This window comes from Mus musculus, chromosome X (genome assembly GCF_000001635.26).
Source record: "Mus musculus strain C57BL/6J chromosome X, GRCm38.p6 C57BL/6J".
Taxonomy (NCBI): domain Eukaryota; kingdom Metazoa; phylum Chordata; class Mammalia; order Rodentia; family Muridae; genus Mus; species Mus musculus.
The window spans coordinates 140,028,526-140,043,122 of record NC_000086.7 but is presented as its reverse complement, the minus strand read 5'-3'; the positions used below and the strand labels follow the sequence as shown (position 1 = coordinate 140,043,122).

Here is a 14,597-nt window from a genome sequence, read left to right as displayed (position 1 = left end):
AACAAAATTTACGTTCAAATTAATCTGTAAATCTAATGCAATTCTGGTTGAACCATGGTTTTCCTTTGGGGGGAAGGTAAGGAACAAAGAACTTGGAAGGATTCTAAAATTCAAGTGGAGGAATAAATGCATGTGACGGGCCATCCCTGATGGGTTAGGCGGGTAAGGATGGGATGCTTTGGGAAAACGATTATCAAAATGCATACGTTAATGCTGTTCCTCTAAGTTTAACATGTTATGTAATGTAAAAATAAATAATTTGAGGGCTATAATCAGTGAGATTCTATCCTATAACTGGCCCAGGAAGTAATAATCAGTGAAATATTTTAAGGCAGAGAAACAAACCCGTGCGTACAAAGCTGACATTTCAAATCCGTAAGGGGGGAGGCTAAAATAATGAATAAATGAATTGTAATAGCTGGGTAACTGTTGTTTGCCTAAAATATTAATCATAAGAAATATTGCATGAATTACAGGTGGAAAATAGGATGTATAAATATTTTAAAGGCGTAGGTGAATATGAAACTGTGAAAGTAATGTTTCCCACACTGGCTACAAGAACATGTACTTATTTCTAATTCGTAAATAATATAGGCTAATGGTCTCAAAATAAAACTATAAATTCTATAAATAGATGTACTATGCTTCCATGCACTGCACCCCTCTCTGTTTTCCATACCCAGCTGCTAACCACTGTCACTGTGTTCCTCCTTCAGAGCCTTTTCAGTGACAAAATCTTTGTTCTTAGCCTTCCACCTTTACAAATTATGATTATTATAGTTATTATTCACATGTGTACATGAGAGAGAGAGAGAGAGAGAGAGAGAGAGAGGAGAGAAATAGGTAGATAGAAAGACAGATGGGCTTGTCACACAAGTCATGGCTTACATATAAAGTTCAGAGGGCAACTTTTCTTGAATCAGTTATCTCTTTCTGCCTTTAAGTGGATTCCAGGGACAGAGCTCAGGTTGTCAGGCTTGCGTTGTCTTGTGACACTGAGCCATCCCAGGGGTCCCAAACTTCCATCTATTTTAGACATAGATAATATAGTCTAGTTACCAGTGTGTATCTTGCTTTTTCAACTTGTAAGTTTTATACTATACTTATTTGAAATCTTTTGCATTATTGAGAAATTCTTTAGTATCTTTCTCATATTATTATAGTATTCCATATTCTGGATGTACTATAATTTGTATATCTACCCCCTTGGCATTTGATATATTAGCTTCCTCTTTTTGCTGATACTAACAGTAATGTAGTGGATACCATTTTGTTGCATTTATTTATTTGTGTGTATATATGTGCATCATAGTACCTGTGTAAAGATAAGTGGACATTCTGTCCTACCAAATGCCCCACCCCACCATGTGGATCCTGGATATGGAACTCAGATGTTTATGGTTGGTGCCTAACATCTTCTCCAGCTTAACCACCTCTCCAGCCTTGGATATCATTTTCTGTGGTATTTCACAAGGACACAAGAACATCTTACATATTTACTGTGGTAAACTATACATTAAAAAAATTAGCATGGGCGGTGATAGCACACACCTTTAATCTCAGGAGGCAGGGACAGGTGGATCTCTGAGTTTGAGACCAGCCTAGTCTACAGGGTGAGTTCCAGGACAGCCAAGGCTCCACAGAGAAATTCTGGCTCTGAAAGAACAAAAATACCCAAAACAAGAACAAAACCTAAACAAACAAACAAAAAGAATAAACTCTTGGTCACTTTAAGTATGCAGTTGTCCACTTCTAGGTATATAGTTCTGTGACATACAGTGCATTCTTTGTGGCTACACCTCCACAAGTATTTGCATCTCAGATGGTAGTTACCTTTGTCATATTTAAAACGTTGACCACCTCTCTTCCATAGAAGCCATGCTACTTCATGGATTAGGGATCCATGAAGCTGGTTGGTTTTGTTTTGTTTTGTTTTCTTGATGTCCTTAATATAATGTGTTAGTAGTTTTTGAGTTCTTGTCATCTGCTATGTGAAATTTCTCTGAAAGTAGGTACAGTTTGTAGTTTTCTTTTAAAAATTAGATTGACCACTCTATCGTGTTTAAAAGGGAAGGTCTTTTAAAATATGGTATGAGTCCTAGATTAGACCATAAAGGGAAAAAAATGACACAACGATTTGGCCACTTATTAACATAGTAAGAAAATTAAAAGTCATTGACAAACTGGAGTAGGAGAGTATTTACAACAAACATATAACAGAATAAATAGCCTCGCTATTTCATGTTATTAAAAATCATTAGTAAGAGCTGAGGATGTTCTCGTTGCTTTCTGGTTCGTTAAGTGTTTTTATCATGAAAGGGCACTGCATTTTTGTCAAATGCTGTTTTTTCCTTCTCCTGAGATGATAATGTGTTTTTTAATAACAGTATAATTGACATATAATTCACATCTTGCAATTCACTCTTTTGAAATTGTTCGATTCAGTGGTTTTTAATATAGCCACAGAGTATACAACCATCACCAGCATGTAACTTGAGGACATTTTCATTCCCCCTAAAAGAAACCCTGGACCCAGTTAGTGGTCACCCTCCATTAACCCCAACCCCTTCCACCCTGCAGCTCCTGCCAACCACTAACACACTTTCTGTCAAAGGCTTTGCCTACTGTGGCTATTTCATATGATTTAAATTATAGAACACATTGCCTTCTGTGTCTGTTTTCTTCATTTAGCTTACTAGTCCCAAAATTTGTTCATGCTATAGCTAGATCAGTGCTTAATTCTTCCTTATTATCTCTGGGAGACTGAAGGAGTGAGACAACTTCTTGTTATCATAAAGCTACCTGATACCTTTTAATTGCTTACCTCCCAATCTTCATCTTATAAAAGGGAATCCTTCAACCGAAACTACTTCACGATCTGTTTTACATAAAGGCATTTCTTTGTGGGACAGTTGGGGAGCTCTCTGTTCTTAGGAGCAGCTGTTAGCTCTGGGGCAAAAATCTTTCATTGATGGGGACTTTCGGTGCTGGGCAGTAGTAACAGCCTGTTGATCTTGACCGCCTCTTCACTTGGGGAAACTTAAAACTGCATAGAAGTTTAGGCAAGGGAATCAGAGTGCGATGACTGGATCCCTACTATTCTCAACCCTCTGTATCCTGGAGTTCCTAGCCTAGGAATGGGAATTGGCTAAAAGAAACAAGCTCCCAAAGCTTTGGCTGTCCTCGCCAGGAATTCTGCCCTTCCCATCAGTGTTGGAGGTGGTGAGAATGCTGGCTGCTGGCTTTCTCATGGAAAGCCTGTGTCCCTGACACAGTCAGAGCCAGAGGGCATCCAGTCTTCTAAGCCACTCTTATCTGGGGTGTTACTTGTACAAAGACAAGCAAGGGGATGGGAGGAAGGGCAGTGAGTTCTGGCTCATATGCCATATGCAGAGCATCACTGTGGGATCCCTGGACTTAGTAGATGTTCCTGAAGAAGTATTTCCTCACTCACTGTACACGCTTAGGGCAATTTCCAGCAGTTTACAATTTTTAAAAACCACGTTCACCAGCTTCAAACCATTTCACAGAAGTTCTTATACTGAACTTTCAGGGAGGGGTTGCTTCTCATCTATTTACTTTTTCAGTCGATGTCATAGAAGGCTCGTAGCAGGCAGCACTGAGGAGCATTTTCAAAATAAGGCTCTTGCCAGGACCAGGAAGCAGGAGTGGGTGGGTTGGGGAGCAGGGCCAGGGAGGGGGGAAGGAGGGCATAGGGGACTTTTGGAGAGGAAACTGGGAAAGAGGATAACATCTGAAATGTAAATGAAGAAAATATCTAATAAAAAAATTAACCCCGCCCCAAAAAACCCCAAATAAGGCTTTGACTATTTTTTTTCCTTTTAGACGTTTCATTCGTAGTTCTTGCCTTTTCCATTCTCTGTTTTTCTTCCCCCCATGTCAATGAATCTTGTACTGGTGTTTTACTTTTGGAGAGTTATATTTTTCTTGTTACTCTGACTTTTAGGTCTACTTCAGGATCTACTCTGTGGATACCACTGAGACTTTGAGGACTAAGATGTTTCCTTCAATGCCGTATGTTCCTGCCTCCATGGCTTCTCAGGAACTCTCATGTAAGTTCTACTCATTTTAAAGAAATTACTGTTATTTTCCATGAGTCCACTTATCTTACTATACCAAGAAAAGCTATAGGTTCCCTGTATCTTATAAATAATCACTATATTTGAATTCATCTACCACTGTTGAGATCAGTAATAGCTTTGCATAAAGCTCATTATTATGGCTTTAGCTATGATGTTTATTATTATTATTATTATCAATATCTTAATTACCTTTAAATTGCTGTGGTAAGAAACTATTTCCAAGGCACCTTATAGAAATGAAAGTCTCAAATAGCACACACACACACACACACACACACACATACACACACACACACACATACACACACACACACATACACACACACACATATACACATACACACACACAAACACACACACACACACACACACACACACACACACACACACACAGAGTATTTAGCAAAAGAGAAAACAAATCAAACAGAAAAAGAGTCTGTTAGGGTTTACTTAGATTTTCAGAGGCCTAGAGTCCATGAGCATCGTGGCAGGGAGCATGGTAGCAGGCAGGCAATCATGACACTGGCACAGTGGCTGGGAGCTTACAAATGATTTACAGCCACAAGGCAGAGAGAACACCAACTGAGAATCATATGGCCGTTTGAAAACCTCAAAGCCCACCCCCAGTGACACACCTCTCCAACTAGGCCACACCTCTTAATTCTTTTCAAACTATTCCACCAACCAAGAATCAAGTAGTCAGTCATAGGAGCCTATAGAGGCTAATCTCATTCAGACCAGCACAGTAAATATAGCTTATAATGACACATTTTAGCATCGATTTAACTAACACTGTGGTGTTTTAAGATAACTATAAAGAATGAGAAAGGAAGCTCTCCAAGTATACCTGAATAGAAGAAATCCTTACTGTGTTTGTGACAAATTTAAAAGCATAATAAATGTTAGAATCTTCCTATAGTGTATTGTTATGCACATGCTCAGCTGATGTTTTGTCTATTAGAAGTCTGAAATTCGCCAGGCAGTGGTGGCGCACCCCTTTAATCCCAGCGCACTCGGGAGGCAGAGGCAGGAGGATTTCTGAGTTCGAGGCCAGCCTGGTTTCTAGAGTGAGTTCCAGGACAGCCCGGGCTACACAGAAAAACCCTGTCCCGAAAACCACAAAAAAAAGAAGAAGAAGAAGAAGAAGAAGAAGAAGAAGAAGAAGTCTGAAATTCATTACTTCTTTTGGTACTAACTGTAGTACTACTGCTATTCAAATATGACAGAACTAGTATATGCCTTTAAAAATAGCATGGGAAATTAATTAAAAATATTGTACAAAAAGTTATGAAAAAGTAATCCTCGCATTATAATAATATTCAAGATTCCTTTCCATTTCAGTTGGCAGCTATTACTTCTGTAAGGTATCATTCATCAGATATTTTGCTTTTTTCTAGTTATTCATGTTTTGGCAAATGCTGAAGATGGTTGCTTTTTTATTATAAAAATCATATATGTCTGTACACATGCATGCATATACATACATATAACAAATCCTTAGGAAGACAATTTTGGCTTTTTTTTCTTCCAGACTTAATCCCATACATATAAAACATATATTAAGTTATCTGCTTTCTGTAAGAAGGAGACCATTTTATCTGTTCTAGTTTGCTTTCTATATCACTGTGACAAAACACAGACCCATAGCAAGTTGGGGAAGGAAAAGCTTTGTTTACAGAAGCTCAAGGCAGAACCTGGAAGTAGGAACTGAAGCAGAACTACTGTTTACTCAGTTGCTCTCAGTCTCCTGTCGAGACCCACCTGCTGAGGGATGGCACTTTCCACTCTGCGCTAGGCCCTCCTTCATCATTTACCAATAATGAAAATGCTGACGCGGACATACTTGTAGGCCATCCTGATGGAGGCGGTCCCTCAGTTGTGGCTTCCTCTTCTCAGATAGCTCTGCTTTAAGTTGACAAAAACAAACAAACAAACAAACAAACAGACAGACACAACAACAACAAAACCTGCCAAGCTTCACTTTCAGCCATGAAATTTATCATCCCTCTTAGGTCTCTCTCTGTGTTTATCTGTCCAGGTCAGAAATTCAAGTTACTGTATTAGAAGATCTCTTCTGGACAAGATCTCCTCTTTCCCTAGGAATCATTTTACTTTTCTTTCTTGGATATATAATTACTAGTCTTTTCAAGAAGAAAATGATGCTATCTGGCTATCCAGAACACCACCTGGGATCCTATCTGCAAGCTCCCAGTATTATTGGTACTAACCCCAAGAATCCTTTGTGATGAGACACAGCCTTCTGTGTGTTGCTCATTTCTCTCTCACAAGGGCTAATAAAAGGGATGCAGTATTACCATAAGGTTCCTTCAGCCCAAAGGAATACTGAGTTTTAGGAAAATTTCATGCAGGCTTTGTGTGGTGCTGTTACCTCAGTGAAAGTAGAACTTAAGAAATGTTCACACTGCATCCTTGGGGGTTGCCTCCATCAAGTATTGCATGCACTTTATTCAGTGGTTCTCCTTTGATCTAGATTTTTTTTTCAAGTTTCTCACTGGTTTCTCTCCCGCTTTTTCTGACTTTGTGTTTTGTCTTGTTCCTAATTTTGACATGTTTGTGACCCCTTTATTCTAGGTTATGTTCTTCAGCTGTCAGACTTCTCCCCTCCTCCTGCTTAAAGTTGTTTTGTTTTTCTTCCATTTTTGACATATGATTCACTTTCTGTTTATGTTTCATCTGGTTCCATGTTTCTGTATGTGTTCCTATATTTCTACACAGAGTTTGATTCTTTCATGTCACTCAACTGTTGACTATGAGATTCTGATCTATCCTATGTCTAACTGGAGCTTTATTATTATTATTATTAATTATTATTATTATTATTTCATTGGGTCCTCTCTTAAGCTAGTGGCATATGGGGCAGCTTCCTGTACTTCACACCCTCATTGCTGGCCAGATGTACTATGAACAAGGAGCAACAGACAGAGTTTCCTGGAATAAAGCAGGGCTGTCTTAAGCTTGTTCCCGCAGCAGGAATGGAATGGACTGGGCTCTCTTAGACTAGTGTGTGCATTTAGCAGACACCATGATTTCTGTGGTTATATGGTACAGCCATTAACCTGAACATATTGCTAATTCGGAAAGCTTGGAAAGCTAGACTAACATAAACCATTGTGTATAAGTAATATTTATTACAATTTTGGGGGGTTACACTAGAATCATTCAATTGCCAAGAACATTTGAAAACTACAGAGTATTAAAAAGAAGAAAATAATACATTCCCAATCCCCACCAGCCATAATTTTCTTGCATTGTTCTTTATATGCTTGGCATAGAGTATGGATCAATAGTGCTATTAAAGTTATGGAAATTATGAGTAGATGTCAGCAACAAACATAGGAAACATAGGACTTAAGCTAGGATGTTTATTCAGATTTAGTCTATGAGAGGGCAAGGCACTCTAGACAGAATTCAACAACAAAGTTATAAAAGAACTCTTGGATGTAAGGAAAACTTCAAGAGGCTTTGTGTTGATGAGGTTGGCAAAGATACATGCCTAGTGTAAACTAAGATGTAGACAATCGGGTACTTACTTTTCCCTATCAATGAGACCCCAGTTTCTTCAAAATCATTTTGGTGGAGTTCTTTCACAACATACATTAAGATTTAAAGCATACCAGATTTAGCAATTTTACTTGTACAAATTAATTTCTCAAATACACTCATGTTATTATGCAAAACATGTACAGAGATTTTTTTGTGTACATTGCAATTATTTTTCTTCTTTGAAAGTTTAGTAAAACTTACCAGTGAGGCCATCTGGGTCTGGAGTTTTCAATATTTATGGGAAGAATTTTGAAAATTGATTGAATTCCCTTAATGGTTATAGAGCTCCTTAAGTTGTTTTATATTTTAATGAATCTCTCCAGGAGTTTTAATTTTCAGCACTGAGGTTAATTTACATGCCTGACGTGCAGTATATCACTCATATTACAACAATGTTGGGTTCAAATCCATGGCTTTGATTTCAAATTCTCATTAACAAGGGCTCCTCCCCCCCCCCTTTTTAAAATCTTGAATGACTGAGGCAAATTTCTCATTCCTTACTAACACTATACATTCTCACCAACACTATTTTATTTTCTAGCCACAACCTCAACGACTACCACTACTACGGTTACCACCAACACCACTACCACGATTACAAGTGGCTTCAACCTGTATGTGAGACCACCTGCATCACCTTGGCTGAATAACACTGGCTTGATCAATGTGGCTTCTATGCCTTCTACCATGACTGTGAAGTAAGCTTGTCTATTTGAAATTTTCTGTTGTATTTTATCACTTCATAGGCATAATTGCATGGGTAGCTTTAAACTAGTATTTTATAAATCAGTTGAAGGGACAGGGAAGGATTTTCTTTTAAATGTAGCTCTGGAAAGTGAACAGTCAACTTGCTTCTGTAATACCGTTACAATATAGTCATTACTAGTACTACTAATAGCTATAATTTATTGTGCAACTCTGCATGTTTAGCAAGATGACAATGCTTTAAAACCATCATATCATTTAATACTCATAATTATCCTATGAAATAGATACTATTTTGAGGTCCTGTTTTATAGAAGACTGAAACACATTGAGATCAGGTAATCCTTTAATGGTCGCACACTTTGCAATGTGTGTGCCAAAAATATTCAAGCAGTTGAACTGTAGAACTTAAATAAACTTGCATGTTATATGAAACATCCTGTGTGCCCTTTGCACAGTCACTACAATGACAGAATCTTGTATTACTATAGGGTAGAACTAGCTAGAATATTGACATTGATTCAGTCAAGATACAACATAGGGAGGTGGAGAGAAAGTTCAGCAGCTAAGAAGACTCGCTGCTAAAATCTGCAGGACTAATGTTTGAACCTCAGCATCCATGTTAGGCTGTTCAGAATTGCCTAGAGCTCCAGCTCCAGGGTTTCCAACACCCTCTTCTGATCTCCATGGGCACCGGTACACCTGTACACACATTCACGCAGATACATGTGCATAAAAAAGTAAAAGTAAATATAAACATAATTTTAAAAATATACAATATAATAAAAATATAAATATTTTTATTTATAGTAAGTAAAATAAGTAAAAGTAAATTCAAAACATAGTTCTGTCACCACAAGGATTCCACATGGTGCCCTTTTATAAGTATATCTCTCCTTTCATTAACTGGGTAGTAATTAATCTGTTCTTCATTAACATATTTATAATATTTTTTAAAATGCTAAATAGGTGAGCCACGGCATATATGTCTTCTAAGAATTGGCCTTTTGTTTTCATTAAACATATTCCTTCAGTTTCACATAAAAGTTTGTTCTTAGCCAGGCGTGGTGGCGCACGCCTTTAATCCCAACACTCAGGAGGCAGAGGCAGGCAGATTTCTGAGTTCGAGGCCAGCCTGGTCTACAAAGTGAGCTCCAGGGCAGCCAGGGCTATACAGAGAAACCCTGTCTCGAAAAAACCAAAAAAAAAAAAAAAGTTTATTCTTTTTTTTCTGAGTGGTATTACATGCTGGGTATAATGAAGTTTATTTGCGCATAGATGTGTTGATAGGCATCTAGGTTAATTCCATGTTTGGGGCTATTGGTATGAACATTTGTGTACATGTTCCTTTATGAACCTAAGTCCTTTGTACCTTGGGTAAATATCTAGGCATGTAGGTGCTTGTCAGTGTGACATTTGTGTATTTATTATTTTTAGGTGCCTGACACTTTCCCAAAGTGGTCATGTCATTCTGCTATACTTACCAGTAGTGTGTCAGTTACCCAAACGGTCCATTTTTACTTGCTCAGTAGTGGCAATGTGACACTGTTTACTACCGATCTTAGAGATGTGAAGTGGTCTTATTGTGGTTTGAACTCTAATGTCTATTGATGTTGTACATCGTTATTTTTTCTCTGTTCTTTGAGAATGTAATACAGTGTGCTTTCATCCATATTCACCCTCTCCTCCAGCTCCTCCCAGATCCACCCGAGTCCTACTCACCCGACTTTTGGTTCTCCTTGCTTTGCTTTTAACGCCCATTAAGAAGTCCAATCTATCCTGACTATATATTATTGGATGTGTGGGTTTTCTTCAGCTACACTCTTGAAGAAAACTTACTGGGTTTCTCCCCACAGCCTAGATAAGGGTGGGACTTCATGCCTACCTCCCCTTTCTATGCTGAGGTTTGGACTGGTTTGGGCTTGCTCAGGCCTTGTGTATGCTGTCATAACTGCTGGGAGTCGCTATGTGCAGCTACCCTGCTATGACCTTATAGTCATATAAGGTTATATGTTATATGTTACTGCTGTCCCTTACACTCTCCATCCTGGCTGGCTCTGATACAATGATATCTATTTTACATATTTTTGTATTTTTATATATGTATTTGTATGTATGCATGTGGATTTGGATTTTTACTCTTAAGTTTCGATAACAGAATAATAGCATTCAATGAATCAGTACCAACTTTCCAACCTATAAAATGCTCTGGGAGGTGTTCTTACTTCTGTTTTTCTCAAAGAAATGGTCAAGTCGGTGCTGACTCATTAAATGTTGCTTTAATGAAAACTTCTGTGCCCAGATACATCGCATGCAGACTCCTTTAAATTAAAAATCAACTTATTTAATGGATCCAGAATCAGCCAGACTGTCTAGTTCACGTTTTTTTTTCTAGTTCATCTTTAATGAGCTTCAGCAGTGTGTGATTTTAAAGGAACAAGTCCAGAATTCATGAACATCCAGTTGCCTGTGCTCACCTCCCTTATTGTCTTTGTTACGTTGGAGAGATGTTCTTGTTTCATTTCTGATACGGGTGACCTGTGTCTTTTTTTATGAATTTTTTATTGATGTTTCTCTAAAGAACCAGCGTTTGTTTCATTGATTAATCTGTAAAACTTGCCTGTTTCTAGGTTCACTGTTACCCACTGCTGATTCTTTTCTCCTGATTGTATTGGGTTCATTTTCTTTTGCTAGTTTCTTAACGGCTGATCTTAGACTATTGATTTGAGGCGTTTTCTTCTCATGCCAGCCTGCACTGCTATAAATAGCCTCTGCGCTGCTTTTCCTGCGGCCCACATCTTTCATTATGCTCTGATTTCATTTTGAGCAGTGGATTATTTGGAAGCATGTTGCTTAATTTCCACGTGTTCTGAGATTATCTTCCTTTCTTCTTGAATTAATTATAGTCAGTGAACATGCTCCCTATGATTTTAGCTAGTTTATATTTGTTTACAGTTTTTTTCTTGTGTGCGAAGGAATGGTCTTGTGTTACAGACTGGTCAACGGAAACATAAATATTCTGTTTTCTTTTATCTTATCAAGGGTCTGTTCTATGTATTTCCATTATTATATGTAAAGATTTTGGAGGTTTGCCTTAGTCTAGTAGTTCCTTTGGTTGTTGGAAAGTAGCCTTTTGAAGTTCTCAACCAAATAATTTTGGATCTATCTTATTTTCTCTCTTTAGTTTTATCAGTTTTTCTTTTGAGAAAATTCTAGTGCCCTTTATTGTTATTTTTTTAAGTATTACCACACAAAGAAACAGTCATCACTGAAACATTTCCATACACACACATCATCCCAGTTTTCTTCCCCCCTCCCACATTTCTTGTTAGTTGTCCCTTCCTCCCCCTGAACAGTTCCCTCTTCTCTTTTCCAATTCTATGCCGTATCTTTTTCTTACTGGCTCGGAGGCCTTACTGTTTGGCTGCATATACATTTGGATTGGCAGCTCTCTCCTTGTACCTTGATTTCTTTATTAGTCTGTCACTTCCCTTGTCTTTGCATATGGTAATTTTTTGTTGTTCTGTAATGGAACCTATACTATAGGAACATAATCTTTTCTTTTAAAAAAATAGTAAATACTTTTGCACCTTCAATCTTTTACCTTTATATTTTCCATATTTTTGGAGTGATTCCATGTAGGCCATATATTGTTGGATGTTTTCAAACTGCAGTATCAATCCCTGTATTGGATTTGCTATAGTTAGCCCATTTAGAGCTAAAGTGATTATTGACTATCAGAGCTTGACTCTGATGTTTGGTTATTTCATTGTTAGTTTTGACTTGTGTTCTGTTTCTCCTTGTTTTTAATCTAACTGTGATTAATGGAAAATTTTAGGGACTTTTACCTTGTTATATATATGGTGTTTTTAAAACTTATTCCATATAAATTGTTACTGGTTGCTGTGGATATTAACATATGCATAAATAACTTAAAACAGTCTATTCATATTGACTTTTTACCACTTTGGCTCAAGTAGAGAAACCTGTAACTTACTTTTCCTAATTTTTTTTTATCTTGTTGTGTTGTTGTTGCAAGTATTTATTCCGTGCACGTTGAACACAACACCACAGAAGGCTGTGTTTTTCATTCCCACAGACAAATAGAGTCTAAGAAATCTACTGAATGGTGCTTCACCATTTCAAGGCGACCTTCTAAGACTTGCCATTTCCTTTCTGCGGAGTTAATCTTCAAGGGTAGATTTGTGTGCAATGCCTTACCTTAGTTGTTCACTTGTGTAAGATATCTTTATTTCTTCTTCATTTGTGAAGCTACGAAAGTCATGATGAGCACATTTTTTCCTCCTTCATTACTTTGCAAGTGTGAAACTTCTTCCTAACCTATAAATTTCAGATGAGAAGCCAGCCAGCTAGCATTCAATCGCTCTTCTATTTGAAGCACATTTTTTTGTTTCTGTCTAGTTTTTTTTTTTGCTTCCCCAATTTTAAGTGTGTGTGTGTGTGTGTGTGTGTGTGTTGACCTTTCAGAAGTCCAATTACTCTGTGTCTCACGGTGGATTTTTCTAGAGCCCTTTCCATACCATAGTGGCTATCCCAACTGTCTAACACCATGGATTTTTGTGAGCCATCCTAGTTCGGTTTGTTTACCCTCTTAAATTGGCATGCTTATGTCTTTTCCTGAATTCAGGATGTTTGCAACTTTCCTTCCCAATAATTTTTCAGGCCCATTCTCTTCTTCTGGAACTTGCATATACTTTTATCTCATTTCTTACTGCCTTCCTGGGCCCTGGAGGATTGCTTTCATTTGTCTGCCTTCTCTTTGAATGTTCTGTACATTTAAATTACCTGCCAGTAAGTTTACTCTAGTGTCAAACCCTTCAGGAGGGCTTATTATTCCAGTTATTTAATTTTCAGTTGTATATTTTCTACTTGATTTTTTAATAATCCCCATTTCTTTGTTTTTTTTATTTTTTAATTTCAAGAGGATTAAAAATTGCCCTCTTCAGACATTTTTTAGTGGCTGCTTTAATATTCCTTTCAGACAGTTCCCAACATCTGATATCTCTTAATGCTTTTATCTGCGTTCCTAGCCTCTTCTCTTTGGAGTGGTGATTTTCCTAGTTCTTGATATGGATCATTTTTATTGTGTCATGAGCATTTATCAATTATTTTAGGAGTGTTTGGGTCCTATTTGTAGCTTCTTCATTTTCATTAGATAGCCCCTCTGTTGAGATGTAGTGTGAAGAGTGAGTGAGCTTTTATGTTTGGCTTCCCATTGAACCTTGCCCCCAGCAACCTAGCAAAAATGGAACCCTGAGTCATACTGCGTCACTGCACACAGGTTGTGTGGAAGTTCAACTCTGAGCTCTGCTGAGTCATTCCCCATGAAAGTGGGACAGTGTATCACACCAAGTCACTAGCTCTTGTAGGAATGTAAGCCCAGCATGCAGATGGGGCCAGGAGCACTAGAGGAAGAGACAAGTGATGAGCTCACTCAATACTTAGTTGATATAGGGGCAGGCAAAGTTTCAACTACTTGTACCATGCTGACAGAGGATGCAAAATACCAACTACTTTACTTTTATGCTACTTGTTTGGCCTCAAGAATACTCTGTTGTATAATGGTGGCTTGGCCCTCTACTGGGCCTTGTTGACACAAGACTTGTGGAAGAAAGAGGATAGTCCTTCTTTGGTTGGCCTCCACTTTTGGTTTTGCCCACTGGCAAGCAGGTTAAACTCCCCACCAAGTCTTAATTGACTTCCAGAGCAGAGGAAATGGGAGACCTTAATAATCTGAATTTGTCTTAGAGTGTTCAGTCTTTAGAGGTTAGATTCCCTACTGGGTCCCTGTGATACCAGAGCAAATGGAGAGGCCTACCGATTTACTCACTCTTACTAAATCTTGTGGCTTCTGAGAGAGGATTCAGCTTTACCCTGACATTATATGTCCCCATTAGTACCCCAGTAGGAAATTAGACTGCTACATGCATCTGCCAGTAAAGTATTAGCCTATTACTTCCCCCATTGAGCTCCACTGATACTGTCCCTGCCAGAGTAAGACTTTGCCCAAGTTGTCCTGATCACAGAATATGGAAGATCAACTTTTAATACAATCAGCAGGGGAGGTTCCTTGTGGCTAAGGGATGCCTTGTCTTTTGTGAGTAATACCCAGAAGCACACGTTGACTTAGATGGGTAGTTTCTGGAGCCTCCATCACGCTGTGCTGACAGCCCAGAAAGCAAAAGCAGACTGTGGCCCTGGCTT

At 38.2% G+C, this 14,597-nt stretch overlaps 1 protein-coding gene across 8 annotated transcripts in view; it reads left to right on the top strand.

Moving 5' to 3' along the window:
* Positions 1-14,597, top strand: part of Nup62cl (nucleoporin 62 C-terminal like) — a 55,906-nt gene that overhangs the window by 19,585 nt on the left and 21,724 nt on the right. For all 8 annotated transcript variants that reach the window (XM_006528566.1, XM_006528567.2, XM_006528563.3 and 5 more), the window contains 2 exons: positions 3,968-4,073; positions 8,209-8,365. In XM_006528566.1, the coding sequence (XP_006528629.1) occupies positions 4,019-4,073; positions 8,209-8,365 (212 nt within the window). In that variant the 5' untranslated portion in view covers positions 3,968-4,018. The remainder of the gene's footprint in view (positions 1-3,967; positions 4,074-8,208; positions 8,366-14,597) is intronic.